The 25,332-nt window shown below is 45.0% G+C and overlaps 1 protein-coding gene across 2 annotated transcripts in view; it reads right to left on the bottom strand.

Annotated features, from left to right (window-relative positions):
- Positions 1-25,332, bottom strand: part of Prkca (protein kinase C alpha) — a 404,382-nt gene that overhangs the window by 245,434 nt on the left and 133,616 nt on the right. For both annotated transcript variants that reach the window (XM_085829454.1, XM_021175668.3), the window contains exon 3: positions 5,562-5,644. In XM_085829454.1, coding sequence (XP_085685580.1) covers positions 5,562-5,644 — 83 coding nt within the window. The remainder of the gene's footprint in view (positions 1-5,561; positions 5,645-25,332) is intronic.

The raw sequence follows: 25,332 nt of genomic DNA, 5'->3' as shown, positions 1-25,332 counted from the left end.
ATTATAATATTTCTCTCTGTGTTTATTTTTTTTAAAGAAAACCAAAATTCCAGTATTGTCATTAAGCTAGAGGGCAGAGACATGCAGATCCCTGGAGGTCACTGCAAGCCAGTCTAGCCAAACCAGCCAACTATACAGGGCAGTTCTCTATCCAGAATGCTTTTCTAACACCTTGCTTGTGTGGCTCAGTGTGACCATCTTGTGGTTTTCTAAGACTTCTTCAGATTTGTACAATGACCACCAAGGATACAGAGGGATGACATGTCATGTGCCCTGGCTGAAGAAAGCCCAAAGTCATGGGTCTCTGAGCTCCAAACAGGAGGGACAGATGTTCTTGAAACAGTATACAAAATCCTCTGTGAGTTAGACACGCAGGGATAGCTGAGTCCTTATATCTTCGTATGTCTCATGAACCATTTTTTCTTCCTTATATTGAAACAAGTCATCCCCTTAGCATCACCTTTAAGGATGGGAAGCCCCATGCCTGCAGGAAATTGGTACACTCACTGCAAATGGCATAGGAGCAGAACTTAGCTGGTCACCAGGCCACATGTGTTCCCATTGCATCCCATGCCAAGCAGCTGCTCACAGAGGCTTTTCTGCCTGGTTCTGGGATCCAGGAGCAGGGTTGACCATGGGCTGAGCATCCAAACAGGAAAGCGTCCTGAGTATGGAGAGACTGCTGAAAACTAGTGTGCACCAATGGACCTGTGATCTAAGCCGAGACATTCTCATGCAAACTGTGGGACACTGTGCACTGATTATTTGTGTTAAATACAGATCGTTAGAGTCTGCATAACCAATGCAAACAGGATCAAAGAATTGGCATGCAGACCCTGCAAGAAGTGACTAACACATGCAAAAGCCCCCCCTCCCGCCCCCCTGGCCTTCTTCCTCCTATATCTCTAGCTGTTCCTTCTTGGTCTCCCTCCCTGGTCTTCCTCTCTCATCAATGGGATAGAGTTCCTTAGAGCTCTGTCCTAGAATCTAAATGCCTTTAATCCCTCTCTATATCCTCTTTCTAGGCCACAGGATCAGTTCCTCAGTCTTAACAAAATCATGAAATCTGTGTCTCCTGGACACACTCCCTTCTGACCTCCATTCACACTTGGTTCCCACACAACTGTCTTCTCAGGGTCAGACTTCTGAAGCTCAATGGACCCAAACTGAACCCACTGTGCTCCCTCAAATACACGCTCTCCTTGCAGCGTCTTCACAGCCCTACAGTGCCTTCATCCATCCATGAATTTCAGTCAGAAACCTGAGACTCATTCTTAGTATCTCCATCTCCATGACCTCATAAAGACCAAAGGTTACTTACGTGGTTCTCAAATAATCCTTGAATGTGTTCCCTCCTCCTATCTCCACTGATTCTAACTCCACCAAAGCACTGTCTTAGTTCTCTAGAGAGCTGGTGCCTCCCCAGCTGTTGATATGTCTTCCCATTTTCCAGCAGTACAGTGACCCACTTCTGACCCAATGCGTCTCCTAAAAGGAGACCAGAGTAACCTTCAACAGATGCTCTGTGGTGTTACATCACTTCTCACTTAAAACTTTCCCTGGGTCTCCATCACTTCTGAGATTGTATTCCAAATCCCTAGCGAGACACCTGATGCTCAGCTTTCTCCAGCCCTCACAGATTCAGCTCCTACCTACATCTTGGCTTCCCTACCTGCTTTCCCTTTGTTTAAAACAGTTCCTTCAACAGCACATACACACACACACACACACACACACACACACACGACTGTTTTCTGCCCACTGTTGAAACTCAGTTTAAATTCAGTTTCATCGAGGAATTCTTCCATGGCCACTTAGAATAGGTTATTTAAGGATACTATTCAGTGTGCAGATGTCCCCTTTTTTTTTTTTTTTTTTTTTTTTTTTTGGTTTTTCAAGACAGGGTTTCTCTGTGTAGTCCTAGCTGTCCTGGCACTCACTTTGTAGACCAGGCTGGCCTCGAACTCAGAAATCCTCTTGCCTCTGCCTCCCAAGTGCTGGGATTAAAGGCGTGCGCCACCACCACCCGGCCAGATGTCCCATTTTAATCAGTGACTTTTAAATGTCCATTTCTGAGGGGCGTGGATGAGATCTTGAGTGAGCATGTGCATTGTTGGTGTGAACATGGCCATGTTAAGGACCTTACTGCCTCAGGTCCATGGAAAGGGCAACACCTTCCCTGGGTGAGGCCCAGAAGCATGGCAAAGCCTTTCTCTGATCCACATATGAGTGTGTACAAAAGATTGAACAGTATACATGCCAAATGTAGGAGCCACATCTTCCTCCTCCAGGATGACTGCAACCTGAGGCTGCTCCCTTACAGAGATCTTCCACAGAGACCAGTTTATATTCCTCCTCCTGGTATTGCATATGCACTGAGTTTTTGGGCTATGTAGTAGGTGGTCTCCAAAAGGGTGAGCCCGGCCCACCCAGCACCAGCTTTTCTGTGTGTGTGTCTGTTGGCCTCTTCATTTCCAAGTTTCCCAGGTCAGGTTTCCAGGACCAAACCAAACAGGATAAGAGGCTCACTTTCCCCCAGAACAACGCACAACAATGGCTGAACAGACAGTTAGATATGTGTTAATTGTTGCACCTCAAGATGCAAGACACATTTTGGTTCATTATAGATTTTCAATAATTGATACTTAACTGAAAATGCAGGAAAAGGCTGAGAAGGGCGATCTGTGCTCCTGTAACCTACCTGTAGCTTCCGGTTCTGGACGCGGCAGGGAGAGAGAGGAGAGTAAAGAGACAAGGAAGGATCGAACAGGAAGAAGATGGGAGTCTGAGCACGGAAGGGAAGGGACTGAAACGTGCTGCTCTGAGAGGACTTCAAAACATGGACGACAGGATGTCAGCTTTTTAGGAAAGTTGGTAAGAAAGCCCAGGCGCAGAAAGACAAACACCACATGTTCTCTCTCCTATGTGGGTCCTCGTTTCCAATTCTTATATATGTGTGTCTATGTGGGAGTGGATGTGTATTGAAGCCAGGAAGCTAGAAGGGAGCCATGGGAGGAAGGGGAACAGAGGAGTTGGGCAGTAGAACAGCTTGTTGGGAGAATGAAGTGGTCGATCTTGGGGGTAGGAAGCCTTAGGAGTGATGGAATATGGATGGAGGAAGATCACCCCAAAATAAGGATGCGTAAAAAAGCGACAAGGGAATCTGACCGTTTTGCAAGTTAATTAAAGCACAAGAGTTAAGGATCAGGCTGTGAACAGAGGTAAAACCACCCCCAGAAGACAGATTATTCAGTAGGATACCCTTTTTATGATTGCTTTGTCAGGGAGGCCTCTGGGCGCCCCAAGCCCCAAACAATGCAAGTTCCTGCCACCGCTCTTGGTCGATCACCAGAATTAGATGGTAAGACCTGCCATAGAAGATGCCACAGCGTTGACTGGAACGGAGCCAGAAGTGTTCCTCCTGCTGGCTGCTACCTTGTATGATGCTGAAAGGTGCTACGCAGGATGTTGAGAGAGAAATGCCATCAAAGTCCATAGCCAACTGTGAACCTTGTGTGGGACACTCCTGTCTTGCCAGGCTATATACCCCCTGGTACAACAGTGACATAGCTTCCATAGAGGTAACCAAGCACTTTATGATTTTTCTGACTGGATTTGAGGGCTTTTCTTGCCTCAGAGGGAACTGATGCCTGGTATTGTAAACCTGACAGAAAGTCTATGGTTGTAGTGGTCATAGACCCTATCGAGGAAACAAATATTGTTATTCTGCTAAACAGATGCATCAAGTTGTATTCATGGTTTATGTCCACAGGTTGGTGCTGCTCCAATCTTTGGTCAGAAAGCTTTCAGTTAGAGAAGCAGTGGGAGTTAGTTATTGCAGAGATTTGTAGCTGGTTAGTCACGCCTAGTCCTGAGTGGGCATGTACATCACGCCTACCAGGGAACACTGGAGAAGCAGGGAGAACACGAGGAGGAATGTTATGGACTGTGGTCCTCTGGCAAGTGATGCCCACTGTACTCGTGAACTCACATGAGCTGTGATTACCTCCATAGACTACACAAGATATGACCCATCGACAGTCCATCACAGATGGAAGAGGGGCTCTGAGGAGCCACTGGCAGTTAATGGCTGCCAGGGGAGGGGAGACATTTTCTTTGGTGGCATAGCCACCTAACACTTGTTTACACTTCTGTAATAACCCCTCACCTATGTTTGTGTAAAAGTAACCTGGGTTGAATTCACTGGGTCACCAAACAAATCAAACCAAACCAAGGCACAGAAGTAGAAGGTAGACTGGGAAGAGAAAAGTGATCGGTGAGGTAGGAGGGTATGAGAGGGAATTGGGAGTAGAATATGTCCAATTTATCCATGCATGAAGATATCAACATGAAACCCATTATTGCATATAATTAGTTTGTGTTAATTAAAGAAGGGAGAAGTTGGTATATCACTTTTGGTCTTGTTTTATCTTTAAAATGTCCTATAAGGAGATATAGTTTAGAAAGAAGAAAAATATGGAAAACTGAGTTAGGAGAGGGAAGGACACTAGTTTTGGCCGCACATAAGCAAGGCAGTCAACTTTTCATGGACTGGAGCTGCCTCATACACAAAGTGATAAAACACAGAGACATGAGGTGTCCGCTTGCCAGTCACTCTAAGCCCCAAGCATCCATCAAGGCTGTCTCTACCAACCCCTTAATCAAACCATCAAAGGTATATTTCTTTACTACACAGGTTATAACAAGGCACATCTGAATTCTTCATTGCCCATTGTGAAAATGTCACCTTCTGAGAAATGTCCAGTTTCTCTGAGAAGCCTCTTTGAACCAGTTTCCTTGTAGGAGTAGGTGTCATAGGTGGGAATTGTGGGAAGGCCAAACGTAAGGATAAATAATCAAACTGATATAGTGTGAGTAATTCAGGCTAGAAATGCCCCCCCTTTTAGTTAAAACGTTTTTATTCACATGGCACCGAATGTCTTTCCACCAACACAGCTCAAACACCAGTACTTCACTTTTCACTGTGCCCTCAGTGTCCTCTGCAGGTCTTGTATTTTGGTAAGAAGAGATGAATCTGACACGGTCAATACAAACAGGGAGAATGAGGACATAAATAAGTGAAATAAAATTACTGGCCATCTCAGAGATTGTGGTCAGCGAAAGAGCTGCCCACAGCATCCCTTCAATACAGGCATTTATGACACTCAGTGAAAATGTGTTCTCTCCTTGCAGCTAGGGGCAGTTTGTTACAATGCTCAGGACAGATTGCTGACTATTGTAGTAATTACAAACTTTCAAAGATAAACCAAGGCTGGCCCTCGCCCATTGTAAACTGTAACCATAGAGTTGTTACTTTAAATTGGGGGGTGGGAGGGGCGGGATGGATACAAGCTAATGATTTTCCTCTGAGGCTATGTCTGTGAAATAGCGCACAGCTGAGAAGAATGATGGACGTATTCGTTATTACGAGACGAAGTGAGAAAACTGAGATGTCTCTTTATTAATAGCATGTTCCAGAACAATGGCTGTATAGGCTGTAAACAAATAAATAACCTCAGACATTCGAGTCAACATCAAGTGGGAGTTTTCAGATTACTTACATCAGTGTCGGGTCCCTTGTCCGCACCGGGACAAGAGAAAGTGACGAACTCATGGCACCTCTTATGAACCACAAAACAGCAAACTGAGGAGAGAAAAGAAAAAGAAACTCAGAAGGGTTTATATTTAATATGCCATATGGTGAGAAGTCATTTTGGTTTCGAGACAGACAGAATCTCACTGCAACACTAAGGCATTTCACTCAAAAATCAGCAACGTTTTAATTCGATTATGCTTGCAGATAATTCCATAAAATGCTCAGGAAAACTTCTCAACTCTAAAGCTGGGGAGAGAGAAGATCCAAAGCTTATGAGATGCTTCCTCAATGTATATAACCCAGGGTTACAAATTCAACATGTTTTCACTTTCTTATCCTTCTGCACATTTATACAGACACACAAGCACATATATGTATACATGTGCATATGCATACAAATATTGTACACATACTTCAGGTTAAAGAAATAACTAGAAAAGGAATAGCTGATGATAAATAATCCAGAACTATCCTGAGTGGAGTTAGAAGACCCAGGTTCCATCTATAGCACCCATGGGTCAGCTCACAAACCATCTATGACTCTAATTCCAGAGGACCTGACACATACTTTTAGCCTCCGTGGGCACTTACACATGTGTGGTACATAGACATTATGTACAGGCAAAGCACTGATACACATAAAATAAAATTTTTTTTTTAAAAAAACTACACTAACTCAATCTATAGCAAATACCCCTTTGAAAATCAGTTGGATGCAATCGAACACTTCTTTGCACTGTCTTTGACAGAGGCTGTCCCCAAGAACCTTTGCATATCTAACAAAATTATTAAGCGACTTTTCTAAGCCCAGTGCCAATTCGATAACTAACCCTGAAGATGGAGCAATAGAATAATTTAATTATTAGGAATGAATGTTTAATCCCCAAGCAGTCTTTGCGGATGGATGGTGTAATACAGAGGATACAAAAGTGATCTTAGTCCGTTCTCCCGAGCTTAGAGCGGAGCTCTCAAAGCGCCCTCTACTGCTGTTCTGCGTTGACTAATGAGGATCTAATGATGTTAGAGAAGTGAGATGATCTAATGATGTTAGAGAAGTGAGATGATCTAATGATGTTAGAGAAGTGAGATGATCTAATGATGTTAGAGAAGTAAGATGATCTAATGATGTTAGAGAAGTGAGATGATCTAATGATGTTAGAGAAGTGAGATGATCTAATGATGTTAGAGAAGTGAGATGATCTAATGATGTTAGAGAAGTGAGATGCTGCCTACCTTAAGTATTCTGGAAGTCACGAGGTTTCACTACATTTCACAGTTTGCATGTATGTTCCCACCAAAACACACACTGATAAAATCTGGCTGCCACTCTAGTGATGAGATGTGGAGAAGGGACCCCAGGAAAGTGACTGAGCAATAAAAATTTGTCCCCTGTAAGTAAGACTTATACCATTATAAAAGGGCAAGTTCAAGGCAGGGGAGATGGCTCAGAAGGTAAAAGTGCCTGCCTCAAAACCTGACTGTCTCCGTTTAGGTCTCAGAGATTGATATGGTGAAAGAATCCAACCGACCCCAGCAAGATGTCCTCTTACTTCCAAATCCGCACCCTGAAGTGTGCACGCATGCCCACACACATGTGCACACACATACACACGACGGATAAGTATATAAAGTAAGAAGGGTGTGGTCCTGCCCTTTCGTCTCTTAGACTCTTCAAGACCTTCCCTCATGTGGATCACTGCTTTCCTCCCCTCTGGAGCAAACAGCCAAAAGGTGCTTGCCAGTCCAGCACCATGACCTTGGGTTTTCATCATCCGGAGCAGTGAGTTATTTATATACTATCCAGTGGAGGAGGGCGGGGATTTTGTTACAGCAGCAGAAGGGAACTAAGACACAGTGCAGAGAAGGTTAGAGCACTCTGATCCTTCACTCATGCACTCTTTTCTTCTCCTACAGAGGATCGCACAACCTCCCGCCTTTGTATGAGTCGCTGAAGGAGATGAGGAGGAGGAGTCGGAGTCACTTCAGCCAGTGACAGAAGACCGAAGGTTTGCCGAAATCCCCAGAGAATTCACATACTGAGCCAAGTGCTAAGGATTCTTAGAGAGTCAGGAGTGGCTGGGAAGAAATTCAGAATCTTTTCCTGTCCCTTGGAAACCATCAAAAGAGCTCGAATAAAGAGGAATGTGTGTGAAAGCGATATGTCAGAGGCACAAGCATTGGTGTTAGAAAAAATCCAACGTGATATGTTGAGGATATCAACTAAAGCATAGCTAGGAGTCTTCTAGGTAGTCTAGGGATAGAAGCAACCACCTCTTATTACTTAGGCTGCTAAGATGAAGAATTGCAGAAGTGTGACTAGACCTGCTGATTGACCACAGGATACCATTTAAAAGGCAGCCTGCTGTGAACGGGCATTTGTTCCTTCATGTGTATTATCATATGGAAGCTTTATATCCACACTATGAAATATGCCTCAAAATCCTCTGTTCAAGATGGGAAAACATTGTGTGGATGTATAGTCAGCTTTAAGCACACAATGAATCTTCATGAATGGGAGAGAGAGGGAGTCAGGGAAACCCGCAGGGGGACAGATGGAAAGACTGATGGACAATGGAGGGCCTTGCCTAAGGTCACCCACCTACTACACAGCACAGCCAGGTTTCATGTGCTTAATGCCACAGACTAGATTACTCTTAGAGTATCATGTCCACTGTCAGCATCAAGAGCAGTGGGACAAGAGGAGACTACTCAGGTCCTTGCTGCTACCAGTAGCCGCCTGGAAAGTTGTTTATGAGATTGCAGCTCACATAAGTCAGGATTCATGACTTTCCACAGAAGAGCATAGTAGGACAAATGAAGGCCAAGTTGGTGTTTGTTGAGATTTTTTACACGGATCTGGCCTCAGAGGTCGATAAAGAGGCAACTCCTAAGAACGAGACGACATGGGTGTGGGCTTCTCTGGAGAGAGCTGGAGGAGCTAAGTGTGCAGGCAGTGCTGGTGCAATCAGAGGGCAGTGCTGAGTTCCTCCGGGTCTTGAGTGCATGCAAGTCCCCTCCACGTGCTTCTGCCAAAGGCATCTTGATTGGAAATTCTCCAACAATAGTTAATAAAACAGCAGTGGGGAGACCCAAGTGAATCTGCTCACCCCTCCACACCTGGCACAAAAGTATGTTTTATTTATTGAAATTAGCAGAAGAATCACTTACTAAAGGAAAGTGTTGCAGGGCATTGTGGCCTCATTGTGATTTCTGATGAAGGTGAACTTTGGGGGGTAAACAAGCATTTTGATTTCTTACTTAATTTGTTCCAATGCTTGAATCTTCCCCTTTCTTTGCTAACCATCTCCATGCCCAGATGAACACTATTCACATGTAAGTATCTAGTCCCTTTGGAGGAACAGTGTGCCTCTGCTGTCTGTCATCTCTACATAGCAGTGCACTGTCACTAGCTGAAGTATTTCTATTATGCACTTTAAAAAGATTATTAATTCAAATATTTTCCTAAGAAACAAGCTCTTACCGCCCTCTAAAATTGTCAGAGGCAGCGAGATCCTTACCTACTCCCAAATGACTTCCTCCTCCACCCTGCCTTAGCCTCTCTTGTCCTAAGATTTCTCACACGTACACTTTCCATTTGAATGAATGCCTCCAAGAGGAGACAGACAGAAGGTCCTATGTTTCTAGCATTCTCATGGATGCATGAATTATCTGGGGCATAAAGCCCCTTAAGCCTCCTTGCACTTTGAACATTCCATTGGTAGCATGTTTAACTTAGCATGCACAATACCCTAAGTTCAGCCCCATCACTGTGCATACAGGGTATGGTGGCGCTCACTTAAAATCCCAGAATACAAGGGAGGGGGTGTAAAGGCAGTGAGATCAGAAGTTCACTATCATCCTGGACTACGTAGTGAATTGGAGGCCAACAAGGGACTACAGGAGGCTCTTTCTCAAAAGAGAACGAGCAATGTGTGTTCCCCCAAAACAGTATGCCCATGCCTCAGTAAGGAGAGAAGATCTGTTGTCCCCTCCTCTTGACATTACCGTCACCTCTAGACAGGGAACAAGAAGGAGAAGAGCATTGGGGCTGACTGGCTGGATGCAACACTTGTCTGGAAAAAGCTGCCCTAGAAAATGTGTGCAGTGGCCAGACATTCCAAACCTCACAGATGGCTGCCCTGGACCTTTGCTTCCAAGCTGCAGACTAAATAGGTGATATGGGTTTTTCAGGACCACATAATCTAAGCATCAGAGATGCCATAGGACTGTTGCAGAGAGAAGAAAAGAAGAAGCAGGCCTAATAAATGCACTGCGCTTACCTGGACATGGCCAGTGGAGATTTTCCTCTGGTTCAAAATTGAGAGCTACTATCTTATTTTAAAATCTAAAGGAATTCAAATGACCAATGTAACGTGGGGTAAAAAGAACTGGGAGAAGGTGAGCTCTGGGGTACCTGACACATGGCACAGTTTTATCAGCCCTCTGACTTTGGCAGGCACAGGTATCTTTGAGATTGCCACACTCAGACTGAAGAAAGTGAAGGTACAATCATGGCCAGTCTCCTGCTGCAGAGATCTGCTTTGAAGAAGCACTAGTCATCCTGCCAGACTGTGTGTGTGTGTGTGTGTGTGTGTGTGTGTGTGTGTGTATCTATCTCTCTGTCTCTGTTTCTGTCTCAGTGTGTGCTGTCTCTCTATCTCTCTCTCTCTAGAGTGTGTGTTTATCCCTCTGTCTGTTTGTCTGTCTGTCTCTCTAGTCTGTGTGTGTGTGTGTGTGTATCAGAGGCGACAGACATGTGTTGGGGGATGCACATATGTACACATGCGGAGGTCAAAGTTCACTGTCACCCTCTTTCACTCTCTGTCTTGGGAATTTTTCAGACAAGGTCTTTTGCTTACCCAGAAGCACCCCAATTTGGCAAGACTAGCTGTTCTGTGAGCTGCAGGGGTCCAGCTGTCTTCTCCTTCCCATCACTGAGATGGCAGGAGCACACCACCACACCTGCCTTGGGACCCAAGCTCAGAGCCTCATGCTTGTCAGGCAAGCACTTTCCCTAAGAGCCATCTTGCTGGCTCCAGGAGTCAGCCTGCAGCCTAGGGACAGTGATTCAGAGTAGATCTTCATTCTCCCTTCTCTGAGCACAAAGCAAGTTCCCTGTAACCCCCTCTGTAGGTGTCTGTGCTCCCCAACAGAGACAGATGGCCCCTGACGAGAGCCCACCACACTGCAAATGATGCATTAGCATAAAAAGGAATCCAGTCCACAGGACTGAGGAAGTGAGTCTCCTCCACATGACCTGCCTTTGCGATGGTGAATGCTCTCTCTCTTCGGGGATCCCTGTCTATGGCTAATATCACACAGTGTGAGTAAATGGAAACTAAGGAGGATAGCCCCCATCTGCCAAAAGCACATTACAGAAACAGAACAAATAACAGTGGCCTAATTTGGGGTCAGAGACTCCTTTTAAATATTCAAATAAAAAAAAAAAACTTAAGTGTGTTGCAAGAGTGTCATGCTGACATTAAAAGTGGTTCTCAGTCATGTGTGTTTAGTTTAAGGAGATCAAAAACCAACAAAGAGCATATGGAAAGCCAAATAGAGTGAGAGAAACATTCCCTTCTGACACCATCCCGCCTATGAATCTGGTAAACATTAACTTGACTAGAGGAGTTTCGGTCCATTAGACACACACCAGGACATGTGAACTCTCTGTGTCGAAGCCATCTTCTTGCAGACAGACATCTTGGACCTCCTGGCTGGGGATAGCGTTCCCTAGACTCCGAGCAAAAGACAAGTCAGAGGCTTGCCCCATGCTCCACTAATGCAGAGAGATTTACCTTAGAAAGAATATGGTGAGCCAACAGTGCTGAAACAGGAACAGGATGCTGCAGAGCCCTGCCTAGTCAACCCTGCATACTCCTGAGGAGCCTCACAAAAATAGCCACACACAGCCCTCTGTCTGCAGCACTACTCCTGTGCCCAAGGGAATCACTCAAACAAAAACAATTGTTACCAGTACTTCATAGTCATTAGGAAGGAATAAAGAAACAGGGAGGGAAGAAGGGGAAGAGGGAGGGGAGGAGGGAGAAGAGGAGAGAGAGGAGGAAGGAAAGGAGGGAGAAGAGGAGGGAGGGGAGGAAGGAGAGGAGGAGAGAGGGGAGGAGGGAGGGGAGGAGGGAGAAGAGGAGAGAGGGGAGGAGGGAGAGGAGGAGAGAGGGAAGGAGGGACAAGAAAAGGTTTAGAATGGGACAAGAAAAGGGAAGAGGAAGAAGAGGAAAGCTGACAGGTGCTGACGAGAGTGCAGAGAAATAGGACCCATGTCCACTAAGGATGGAAGTGTAAAGTAATGTAAGTGCTCAGGAGAAGGTTTGGAGATGCCCCAAAATTAAATCTAGAATTACCATATGACCCAGATATGGCATTCCTAGATATAACCTCAAAATAACTGAAAGCCAGAAGTCACCTACGTCCATTATTCCCTGACAAATTGTGGAAATGACCCAGATGCCTATCAGCAGATGTGTAACTGAGATGGAGTGGGGGCAGCCTGAGCTGTGCAGTGCTAGAGAGGAATGTAGTTCAGACACGTGCAACAGAATGTGAGAATGTGAGTCCACTCGTCAGAGACAGAAGGAAAACACTGCCTACCATACACGGCCCTGGGAAAAGAGGTTATCAGGGCAGGGAAGATAGTTCAGGGGCAAAGTGAGAACCAGGGTTATTAACCCGGCAGGTTGATACATACCTAGTGCTGAGAGGGTTAGAGACAGGTGGATCTCTGGGCTCCCTACCCAGCCAGACTCGCCAAAATGGGAAGCCCCAGGTTTGGTGAAAGTCCTTCTCAATAATAGTAATAATTTAGTATATATTAAATAGATAATAAATACATAATAAGTAGTAGTAGTAGTACAGACACCTGATGCCAACTGTTCTGGATGTGTGCACCTGCAAATACACACACACACACACACACGCACACGCACACACACACACACACACACACACACACGGTTACCATGGATTAGAGATGGAACAAGTTGGGAATTGATGTGTAGTAAATCCAGAGCTCCTGTATAAAAATGTTTTTATTTTTTACGACCTGGACATGGACAGTGATGATGGTTCCAGAACATTGTAGATAGATTTAGTGCCACGGACGCACACATGTAAAGGTAGTTTAAGTGGAAAAAAAACAAAAAAAAACCAAAACCCTTGATATAACATGTTTTATACAATAGAAGAGTATTGGACCCAGAGCAACATTTATAAAATTACAAATAATAATTATTATGAAGTAAGTGCCATAGGAAGCCATAGACAGTAAGAGATTCAGCCTTGGGGCCCCATTTACATGGATCTTTGTGATATATATTCATAATTCTTAGAATCAAGAAAAAAAATTTCTTTTATTCTTTAAAATTTCCAATGAAACCAACGCCAGAACCAAGTGGGATCATGGGGACAGCCCAGAACTGAGCGGGGACAGTCCAGTCTGACACACAACTGTGAGGGACAGCACATGTTTTCCCCAATGTTTCCAGTGAACGTGTGACGGTGAAGCTCAGTGACAATGACAGTAATAGTACCTCCTCCTAATTGTGGCTCTGGCTCTTTCATCAAACAATTAACAACCTTTATCACTAGATCTACATGCATGATGGGATATGCATCACTCACACTTCATACAGACCGTCACGGGGACAGGGACATAATGTCATGGATGGCTTTGTATTTCTTCAAGAAATAATTTCCTTTCTTTTCTGTCTCAAGTCCAAATCATTTCAAACTCAGACAATTCATTCATGTAAAATGGAATGTAGGCTTAACAATTTTTTATTATCTAAAATTAACATGGGGGAGGAACATGATGTGACATACACTGGATTCCAAAAGGAACCTGCTAACAAGAACCTGCTAACTCTAACAGTCCTGCTCCAGTCAGGACAAAGCTTGTAGCCAAACCTCCCTGCTTCTCTGACCTCACTGTGGTACAGGGCCTCGTGTGTGCTAAGCATGCACTCCAGAGCTCAGCTCTGCCCTCAGCCCTCTTTTACAATGTTTTAAATTATATGTATGTATGTATGTATGTATGTATGCATGTATGTATATGCCTTCATGTGGGTGCTGGGAATTGAACCCAGGAAGAACAGCCAATGTTCTTAAGCACTGAACCATCTCCGCATTGCCCACCAGAACTCTTTTTACTTTTTTCTATCCTTCTTCCTCCTCTTTTTTTTTTTTTTTTTTTTAATTTGAGATTGGGTCTCACAGAGTTGAGTAGACTAGTCTTGAGCTCAACATACAGCTTGAGTTGGCCTTGAATTTTCAATCAGCCTTCAGATAGCTGAGACCACAGGTCTGCTCCACCAAGCCTGCCTGAGCTCTTTAAAGGAAAAAATACAAACCCTAAATGGTTGCCATCGTGTGATGGTTTTAATTAAACTTTGCTAGAAGGGATTAATGAAAGGTAATGTCATCTCAAAATTCAATGAAATGAAAGTCTCTAAGACACGGCGTGCTTTCAGCTGCATAGGGAAAGAAAGGGGAAATTGAACTTATATTTGCATTTTAAAAGAAAATTATTGGTTTCAGATTTGTAACGGTGAAGACAATCTTCTCGTAGGATTCACGTTCACGTTGTATGGAAACAAGTCCAGTAGCTGCTCCGTGCCACACTGAGTAAAGAATACCACACATCCGCTGGCACATTGGCTCTGCCCTAAGCAGCCATGCACACATGCCCAGATGGCTCCAAAACTCCCCATATTTCCATATCTGACCATGCAGCCACCTCTTCCTCTTCCAGAATTTCACCGAGCACTCCTGAGCATCCTCTCTTTGGAATTCCCCCCCCCACCCCTTGCGTGGACCTGCAGTGTATTCTGAAGGATCTAAAGGATGATGTAAGACATGAAAGACAGGATCCTGCAAATAGCTTCTCCAAAGTTACTGACTCCAGCAGTAATGTGGCAATGGTGTGACCATCCCACAGCCAAGGGGGAACCTTGGGACAAGGCTGGGGCAAGAAAGGGCTGAGGAGATTTGAGAAGTCAGACGTCAGGGTCTGTGGCCTTCAATTTCGCTCAGCCTCCTGGTCAGGTCGAGCATTCAGCCCTGTCATTAGCAGAATGTCATCTGCCTCATTCATTCTATTAAACCGTATGGTTTAGGATCTTGGAGAACAAGGCCATACTGTGCATGTTACTATGGCTGCTGCCACTTTGAATTAGATCCTCCATGCTCAGAATGCTTCCTGGTAAAGGAATTGATCTCTGGGAGGCTGTGTGGATGCAGGAGATCAAACAGATGCTGAGAGCAGACTTGGAGTTTGAGACCTAGCTGAGTATTATACAGGCAGAGGAAGGAAAATCCTCGATGTGGCTTAGGCCTGGGCTCTGCCCTAGACAGGCTGGGTGGGTTTATGCTTCATGACCACCCAGACAGACAGTCAGGCTGGTGGATCCAGCAGTGAAGTCAGAGGCCTCCAGGCATGCAGAGCAAATTTTCTAACAAGGCATTTACACAGTAAAGAAGAACCCTAAGGAGCCGAAGGGGTGCCAGGAACACTCACATGTGGTTGGTGGTAGAAAGGGTGGGGTGATCTAGGAGCTGAGAAAAGAGGAAGGAGAAGGCCAGGGAAAAGACCTGGCTGAAGGTTCGGTGGTGCAGACCTGTGGTCCCAGCTGCTCAAGAGACTCACAGGTTTAAGGCCTGAACCAGGTAAGAGTCAAGCAAAGAAACCTAGCAAGGACCTCTCTCGAAGTAAACAAACGAAAACTAAAAGGGCCGGTGCTAGAAAATGTTATAGCATTCAGCAGATCATTGGTTCAGTCTCTAGCATTTTGCATGTGTGCATGTGTGTATTTGTGTGTGTGTGTGCCTGAGTGTGTGTGTGTGTGTGTGTATGAGAGAGAGAGAGAGAGAGAGAGAGAGAGAGAGGACCCCCTGCTCCCTTTTAATCTCCCCGACTCCTTTAATGAGCTGCAGTGTTAAAAGCCAGATACATGTTTAAGACTAACAGAAGCAGTTTAACCTTTCTCCCCCTTCACTGCCACTGTGGTGAGACAGTGTAGTCTGCTGTTCTTCTCTGTCTTTAAAAATTATACAAGTAAAATAATATGGTATCTGTGATTCTTTCTAACCCTCTCAGCAGAGGGGGAAACACAAGACGCAGGAAGGACGGCATGCGGATTGTAAAAGCTGATGAGTCCTGAAGCTGCAAGACCAGTACAGAGTCTTTACAACATCCGCCTCTACTTTTGTGGCTATCTGAAAATATAAATAATTAAGAGCCTGAAAACATAAATTTGGGATCTTGCAAACATGGCCAATTTTTATTTCTCTACAACTCAAAAGTCACCGAGATCCTATTTGGAGCTAAGTTGTGACAGATATAATTAATTAGATGAGCCCATATTGATGTAGGTCAAGTTCCAAGCCAAGTGTGACTGGTGTCCTTACAAAAAGATGGGATATGTAAGGATAAACAGAGAAGTTCTCATGAGGCTGGAGACTGCCTTGGGTGATGTATCTACAAGCCAAAGTATGCCAGAAGTTTGTCACCAGCCAACAGAAGCTAGGGGTGAGTCACAGAACAGATTCCCCGTCACAGTTCTTTGAAGAGGCCAACCTTACCAACAGCCAGCCTTTAGAACCAAAGGATAACTTCCGTTCTCTAAGCTATTTAGTACACCGTAGTTTGTTATGGCAGCCCTAGAAAATTCATTGCATACCAGGAAAGTTTCTAGAAAGTAAAGGGCTCAAGAAGAAGAAATGAAATGATTTAAATAAGAACGAGGGGATGGAGATTCAAGACACTCCTCCTCCCTAACAGCTCCCTGAGATGGCACATCTGCGGCTAACAAATTTACCTAAATCACCATTGAGCGATTGAGTCCAAAGCTACAATGGGTGATTGCTAGACAAATGAATTAGGATTGTGTTAATATATCCACGGGGAAACGAGCCTAAGACTGTAGCTGACGGCAAGCAAATAGGTGCTTCAAACCTGCACTACTGATGGGAGACGGAAATTGTGAACTTGAAAAATATCTGGGACATTTCCTGAGACTCCCTTGCTCATGATTATGAATGGGTTTAATAAAGCTGGAATTTCTAAAGGGCTTAGCACCAACGTGTAATCAGAAGTCCACATTAAAATCGTTAGCTTTCTTCTACACAGCATACCAGCTGGAATCTGCAGCCACAACCACACAGTGACCACATTTGGGAAAACACTTATGTCCTCAGCAGGACAGAAGAATGCGGCTCTCCACACAAGTCTACAACCCAGAAAACTCCCTTGCGATGTACAAGGGACCCAAGGCTCAGGAGGGTGACCTGCAGCTTCTCCTTTGGAAAAGGATGTTGCTAATTTATTTATTATATGTAAGTACACTGTAGCTGTCTTCAGACACTCCAGAAGAGGGCGCCAGATCTCGTTACGGATGGTTGTGAGCCACCATGTGGTTGCTGGGATTTGAACTCTGGACCTTCGGAAGAGCTCTTACCCACTGAGCCATCTCACCAGCCCCCAGGATGTTGCTAATTTACAACACATTAAGCGCCCACCTGCAGCTAATCTGAGAGTTGAAGAGTCTCAACTATGGAGGCCTTTCGGGCTTCAGGGAGGGTGAGCAGGGAAGGTTATGGCTGTGGCTTCCTCCACCTCTGTCCTCACTTGATCCCAGGCTACAGTTTTATGTTTAAGTCAAAATAGACTACATTCTTTTGAAATTATTTTATCCATGTGTGTTGCCATGCCAGGGCATGGATGTGGAGGTCAGAGGTCAACATTGTAGTTTACTCCTTCCCCCTGGGCTGCAGGGATTGACCTCAGGCTGTCAGGCTTGTAGGACAATACTCTAACCCACTGAGCCATCTTGCTAGCCCTTTAAGTCAGTTGTGATGGGATAGCAGTCTCAGAGCCGGTCAACATTCTCCATTCACACTATACAGTAAGCAGTCCACTCGGCAGACAAGCTCAAGGTCAGGGTGAGGCCAAACCCTCTATTTGTAACTTCTTTCTGATATTTGTAATCCCATAAGCTTGTACCTATGTCTGTCTGTTACTCAGTTGATGGCCTGGAAGCCTGGCATAAAGCTCCTTGCCCTGCGTAGAAGAGAGGCTGGAAATCTTGAGTGTGTTCTCTAGAAAGTGTGGGTGGAAATGAGAATTCCCCAGGTGCCCTGCTTGGGTAGTGAGACAAATACTCCACAAAGAGCGAGATGGGCCTGAGGGGGAAGCTAGCATAGAGCGAGGGTCCCTCATCCCTGAGTCACGGCAGAAAGATGTTAGGGCTGAGCTGACTAAAGACCCAGAGACTTCTGTCCTCCCAGCTGGCAAGCCGAGCTGGCAGAGTTTGGCTGCAGCATCATTTATGCAAAATGATGAAGAGAAACTTAAGCTGCCTCATGCAAAGTGTGGAGACAGGTAGTCAAAGGCAAACGCCAGGGCCGACGGGAAGGAACGTGACTCCCATTCAGAGAAAATGTTACTTTTGATTCTGGATCATAGAAGGAAATGACAAGGCTATCCCAGGCATTTTAGGAAACACTATTTTTATGAAATGTATCCACTATTCATTCATTCATTCATTCATTCATTCACTGATTCATTCAATCATTTGCTATGCAAGTACCAAGCTCCTGTGAGCTAGTTAGGTGGAGAATGTTCTATAGTGTTCCATATTTAACTTTCTGGTTCAGCTTTAGGGAAGGGAACCCTCTCAGATTGACAGAAGGATGTCAGGGTGTAGCTTGAAAACCAGAGCATACTGAGAGCAACCGGCAGGGGTGGGGGGGCGGGGGGGCATTACTTCTGAAATTAGAGGCCACCGCCAGCCGGTGGTAATTTTTAATTCTTTGAGATAAGTACATGCAGGAACTTTCCATAAATAAGTGCTTTCATTTTCCCAGAGATTACACTGAGCTTCTGTGACAAAGGCTGCTCCTGTTGTTATGCAAATTTTTACCCATGTAGCATATTCCCCTCTGCTTATCTCTGTGAACAATTCAAAAGAGAAGCCATAATACGCTAATTACCTCTCTTTTATCAAGAATGTTGGAAACTAAGAAAACATCAGGGACGAGGAACAGCGCATAATTACAAAGGAGGGGGCCAGAAGCCTCCAGCAAGGAAATCTGAAGATATCCAAGGGACTCCAAAGCCACAGGTGACTGTGTTGAATAACTTGGAAGGGAACATTTTCTCTCGCACAAATAAGGACGTTAAGGCATCCAGGGTGACGGAAAAGCAAAGGTAAATTAGCAAATGAAAAGAAAAAACATTATCAATTTTACCAGACAAATACATCAAATACATGGCAGCCCTCAGAACCCACAGGCCAGGAAGAACGAGGCCGGCAAATGTTAGAGCAAGCACAGTCGGACTGTGGAGTACATGGCAGTACTCAGGATTCCAAACCCAACATGTCTGGGCTTGGGCTTGTTCTTTTTACTTTTACTCTTTCCTTGCCTTCTTTTTGACTGTGTCTGGGTGTTTTGCCTGCGTGTACGTCTGTGGGCCATATACAGTAGAATACAGGAAAGGGGCACTGGATCCCCTGGGACTGGGAGTCACAGATGGTTGTGAGCAGCCGTGTGTTCGGGGAATTGAACCTGAGTCCTTTGGAAGAACAGCCAGTCTTCTTAACTGCTGAGCGAGCCATCTTTCTACCACTATCCTGTCACATGATGCTTTAAAAACACTTGCAACTATTTTCTGATGTTAAAATATGTCCCAGTTGTTTCTGCACTTGGGCAAATCTCTTCAGCACCCAAAACACTTTTTATGGGGTATCTCTAGGCTGGTGTTTACTCTTTTCTGTTTGCTCTGTTGTTTTTTTTCCCCTAACATTCATGAATTATTTGGTGAAAATATCATACTTTACATGATGCTCACAGCAACGCCAGGCACTACAAGATCCCATAGTGCTTTGCAAATCATCAGAGTGGAGTGTTATAGACAGAATAGACTTGCTTTGGGGTGGAAGTTTGCCAGATATTTATCTAAGGTAGATCTCCACTTGGCCACAGATTCTACAGAGAAATTAGAAAACATAACTCAGGAACTTCAGGATAGTTGACCTCAACATGAACAACAACCCAGAGCATAGGAGAAGGAAAACCTGAGTTCCATCTAGACGTTGTCAGCGGAACCCTGCTGGGAGACCACGCTCCTCATTGCACACGGAGCAATGAACTCAAAGGAAACAAAGACAGATTTGTGTAAAGATCAGTGCATGCAGGTATTTATGAAAACTCAGAAACTGAGTTTGAAATTTCGAATTAGTGTATACCCATCAGAAGAGCGCTAAGATGTAGGTAAACATCTAGGGTGCAGAGAGAGAGAGAGAGAGAGAGAGAGAGAGAGAGAGAGAGAGAGAGAGAGAGAGAGAGAAAGGAAAGAGAGACTACAAAGTAGACAGGAGTCAATTTTAAAATGATACATTGTCATACAAGCAAAATACTAGCAGTAATTTGCTTTATTTTGAAAGATGATATTGTTACTATATAGTTTTCAAACAAATTCCCAATGAAAGATTTGGAAGTATTCAATTCCTAAAGGAAGAACCCGGCTAAGTTGATAAAACAGATTCAAGCAAGAATTGAAGTCCATCAAGAGCTGCACTCTAAAAGAGGTCTGCTGAATGGGAGGATGGAGAGACTCCAGGGTCTCCTCAATGGGAGGATGGAGAGACTCCAGGGTCTCCTCAATGGGAGGATGGAGAGACTCCAGGGTCTCCTCAATGGGAGGATGGAGAGACTCCAGGGTCTCCTTAATGGGAGGATGGAGAGACTCCAGGGTCTCCTCAATGGGAGGATGGAGAGACTGACTCCAGGGTCTCCTTAATGGGAGGATGGAGAGACTCTAGGGTCTGCTGAATGAGAGGATGGAGCAACAGCTGATGCACTTCCTCGGCAGGTGATGCTTGCATAACATCAAAGACCACTGAGCACAACTACTTCCCATACGCAAAGTACTCACTATGTGAAAATATTTCAAAGTTGCTATTGTCAATAAGCTAAAACCAGTGCTGGAGGCATAGATCAGCAGTAGGGTAAAAGGACTTCCCTACCAATTCTCAGAACTGCCCAAAATAAAATAGACAGAGAGCGCTAAAAATGAACAAAACAAGCCTTAAACAAAATAATCATGAACAGGCTCGCTAAGCATACTCCCCATGATTGAAATGATCGAAGGGCGACCCCTTATGTTTTGTCTCCATATTTTAGATAACTTTTATTAATATTAAAATGGAATTTATCCATTTTGAGCTTTTGGTAGGGTGGGGGTATTGCTGCTGGCTAACTTTCTTGTTGTAGTATGAATCTCTGACATGGCTCTATCTCTGGGTACCAGGAAGATACCCCCAGGCCCCCAGGGAGCTTTGGATATGCTGCCTGTTGGGCCTGGCAGGCTACAGGGTCCTTGTCCCCGTCTAATGACCTGGCCTTGAGTATCCCAAGCTCATAAACTTACTGCTCTCAGCGCAGCGGGCACACAGACAGGCTGAGTGTCCTTCCTCCAAAACACTTGAGACCAAAAGTATTGTGGAATTCTGATTATAGTTTTAGAATATTTGCATATCTGTAAGTTTTCTTGGGGACAGAGCTGTATCTATGAAATTCACTTTTCACGTACACCTGACGTACATGTCTGAAGACAAGTTTATTCAATATTTTGATACTTTTATACATCAAACAAATTTCATGGTGTGTGATTTTCCATTTGTGGGACAGATCAGTGTTCAAAGAGTTTCAGATTTGGGAACGTTTTCAGAATTTTAATTTTCAGATTAGAAAAGCAACCTGGTCTTCCTTCCCCCTTCCTTTAGATCAGAGCAAGAGGGTTTTTCTTTTTAAGTACAGATCCCTGCATGGTATTCCCAAATGATTGGTAACTAGGGACTAGACTAAGGGGAAAGACATATGGGATGTTTTTAGTGAAAACCCAAGGACAGAGAGACAGCATTCAAAGACTGCTGGAGGGAAGCAGGCTACTGCATATGGCCCATGTAGGCATACTTTAAGGCTTGAATATCCACTGTAATTCCCAAACAACCAAATCCTACCAAAGGAAGGAATAGAGTAATTCTACTTAGAAAAGTTGTAGTCACTGCCCATCGTTCCTTTGGGTTGAAGATGTGAGTTTCAGAGGAAATGAAATGTATCTAAAGTTCTCTTCAGAGAAAGAGAAGAAAGGAGGGAGACTGCTCTGCTCATGGCCATCGCCATCATGGGCATCGCCAGCACATTTCAAAGCTGACGGTGAAATGTGGGTCTTGAAGCTGCAGTGTTGGTCCTTTCTGCTGATTCACGTCAACTGTTAAACACACTCAGTAGTCCCTAATGCTGTTCTTATGATCATCTCTCAAGAGTATGGCTGAAGAGTGTACTCTTGCAACTTGCATAGCAACAATGGCCTTGCAACTAGACTGATGCCTATCTCCAGAAAAATCTATGCAAAGACGTTGATCCCTAAGTACCAGGCAGGAGGACACACTGCAAGCAGTCTGCAGTCTCCATCAGTTTTTTAAAGCGTTTGGGCATGCAGGCACATACACACATGGAAACAGAGACAATGTCACCGGCGGCGGGGGGAGGGGGGGATGGAGGCCCTTGAAATTATATTGTCTATTGCTAGATTGCTAGCCCTTGATTGGGCATATGAGAAAATAGGAATCATTAATACAAATAAACCTTTATAATACTGATTGTGTTCACACTAGTCTTCAAAAATGATTTTTTTCTGTGTGTGTGTGTGTGGTATTTACATTCATGCAGGGAGCTCTCCCTGAGGAAGACAGCCTCCCCCCACACCCTCCCCACAGTGTAAAGCAGTAAGCAAGGTGAAGGGGTAAAGTCAGTCACAGTCAGAGTCCTGATGCAGGGAGAAGGGGAAGGGACAGGCAACAGGGCAAGGGCACTGGCCCAGCATTTAGGTCAAGGGACTAAGCTGCATGAGCTGTGGTGGGTATGGTCTTCCTGGATGATCGGACACAAACGAGGCTGCAGTGCGTGACAGACAGATCAGGTAGGGAAGAGAGGTAGGGGGCTGCCACACATCCTGTGTGCAGCTTTAATCACAGAGCTCTGGAGGCAGAGGCAGGTGGATCTCTTGAGATTAGCCTGGTCTACATAGTGAGTTTCAGGCCATGTTGACTGTGAATAGTTGCTTATTTATTTATATAGTTTCAGTCCCTGCCAAAATAAATAAACAAATCAACCAAGAAAGAAGGGCAGCCATGTTTCAGGGCTTGACTTCATTCTGGAAGAAAGCAAAGTCTACCTCAGTTATGCAAGTAGAGACACACAAGGTAGATAGCAGAGGCTGCTGTTTGGGGGCAGCAGTCAGGTGGAGGCAGCTAAGGCCTGTTATGATCTCAAAGGTAAGTTCTCTGGGAACTGAGAAGACCTATGGTCATTCCCCAGGCAACCTTGACTCTTCAACAGCTTTACGGCTGGAAACCTACAGAGACCCTAAGGATGTCTCTTTTCCAGAAACTTCATTTGCCGGATGAAGATGGGTATCTGCAGACCAGTGGCTCTGCCTGGCAATGTCTTTTCAGTTCAGAGCTGTTTGTTTCCTGTGACTTAACATAAACTATGCCACTGGCTCTTCACTTCTTTCCAACAAGCTGAACGCTAAGCCTAGGAAGGAAATGCGAGGTCATTTTGTGGAAGTACTTAATAATGGATTTCTGTTCCCTTGACAAAAAGAGAAAATTGGAGACGTGCTAATAGGATTCACAGGCTGGCTATAAATAGTGACTCAGATCATTTCTACCTTGTTACCATCATGTAGCAAAACCAGGATATCGGCCCAGGATTGAGTGCACCACAGATCTGACTTCCGTCCTTCTAACCAGGGCCCCTGGAACTGAACAACAAAGCAGGACCTCTAGAAGGTGCTTTGGTTTCCAGGGAGGTTGCCATGTTGACTGTGAATAGTTGCTTATTGATCAATGGAAGTGACAGACCGAATTCTCATCCTCCTGCCCCATCATCCTTCCTCGCCAACACTCGTAGGCCACGACCCTGAAGGTAAGTCACTCTGCCACCTGAAACCAAGTCCAACGTTATTATTACAGCTCTTCCTGGCACCACACATGATGTAATGGAGAGTGAGTGACCTAGTATTAAACGCGCTCCTTGAATGGATGTAAGAAATCACTGGGGCTGGGTAAGGTGCCTACCATGCGACATAAGAACCTGAGCTCAGATTCTCAGTACTCACACAAATCCGGGGAATGGGAAGGGACACCGAAGGGACAGAAAAATCCTAGGAGCTTGCTAGCTGGCCAGTCTAGGCAGTGAGCTCCAGGTTTACTGAGAGACACTATTAATATCCAAGCTGGCCACCTCCATAGGCTCTCAGAAAGGAGCGAGCCATCAGGTAGGGTAGAGTTTTAATCCCTGGTGCCACCTGAGAACAGAGGTCAAAGGCTGTTTGACACACCAGAGCACCTGGTCTTAATGAGTGATGTATGGCTTGTTGACCGTCTCCCACAATAAACCTCACTCTTGGGAAAGGAACTGACAGAAAGGATAATTTTGAGGAAATTAAGTGTTTGTTCGTTGTGGCAGACACCTGTGATTGCCATCTTGAGGGGATCTAGAGTCACACAGGAGACAAGTGTCGGGCAGGTCTGTTGAGGGGTGGTCTAGATTTGGCTAATAGAATTTACATTAGCTGTGGTGTTAACTGCACAGGGCAGGGTCCTGGACTGAATGGGGAGGGGGAAGCAAGCTGAGTGACCAGCATTTGAGTACTGACACACAATGACCAGCCAACCTGAGCTCCCGCCGAAATGACTTCACCACGGTGAACTGCGAGTCCGAATAAACACTTCCTTAGGTTGGGTTTTCAGGTATTTGACTGTGGCCATGAGAAAAGTAACTAGTGCAGAGTCAGCAAATGAAAAATTACTCTTGTTTCAGGAAGGAGAGAATCTGCTCTGGATAAGGCCAATGAAGGACCCAGGGGGAGCTTTGTAGAAATGAAACTAAAAGCACACATCAGTCTCACACACAACTGGAAAGATCTGGAGCAGGCTGCCTCCTCCCCTGCCTCGGACAGCCTACAGGTCTGTCTACACACTCACTGGGCTAGAGGTGTGGGTTGCCCATCCATCCATCTGCAAGGAGAAAGCTGACCTGAGGATTCCCCCTGGAGATTGATCACGCTTGCTTCCTCTTCTACTCAAGTGGCTAAACATTTGCTTCAGAGTGTCAGCTCGTTGCCTTTGCTTGTCTCTTCGATAATTAAACCCTGGAATGTCAAGTCCTTCAAGGCTGCTTCAAAAGGGCAATCCTTGGTATTGAAATGAAGGGCTTCTGATGCCCTTTAAGTCTTGAGTTGTCCAACACCTGGGGAATTACCAGATTTACACAGGGCAGGTCCCCAAGGCCGGGCAGGCGCGACCAGGTAGCTCCAACTGCTGCTATGATTCTGCTCTGTAAAAAATGCAAACTGGTTCGGGCTCATTATGCAGCAGTCCTGAGATAGGTCTGGGGACTTTCTCTGGTACCCTGTGCCTGTGATGCAAGTTTCCATAGCCTCTTCCTGGCCTAAACACCCAAATCAGGCCCTTTTCCAATTCGGCGAAATGAAAGAAACACGTGAACGTGTGGAGCAGGCATATGCGTGGACGGGGATGACGGTGCTGTCTATACCCAGAGAAACAACTTCCGGTTCTGGGCCAGTTAGGTTCTTTGCAAACTTCTGCGCATGTGTGATTCCTGTGGCTCTTTTCTCTTCACAGTTCTGA

This window comes from Mus caroli, unplaced genomic scaffold, assembly GCF_978045245.1.
Source record: "Mus caroli unplaced genomic scaffold, Mus_caroli_1 scaffold_13, whole genome shotgun sequence".
In the NCBI taxonomy this organism is placed as follows: domain Eukaryota; kingdom Metazoa; phylum Chordata; class Mammalia; order Rodentia; family Muridae; genus Mus; species Mus caroli.
The sequence above is the reverse complement of the archived record's forward strand: the minus strand, read 5'-3'. Positions and strand labels throughout refer to the sequence as shown.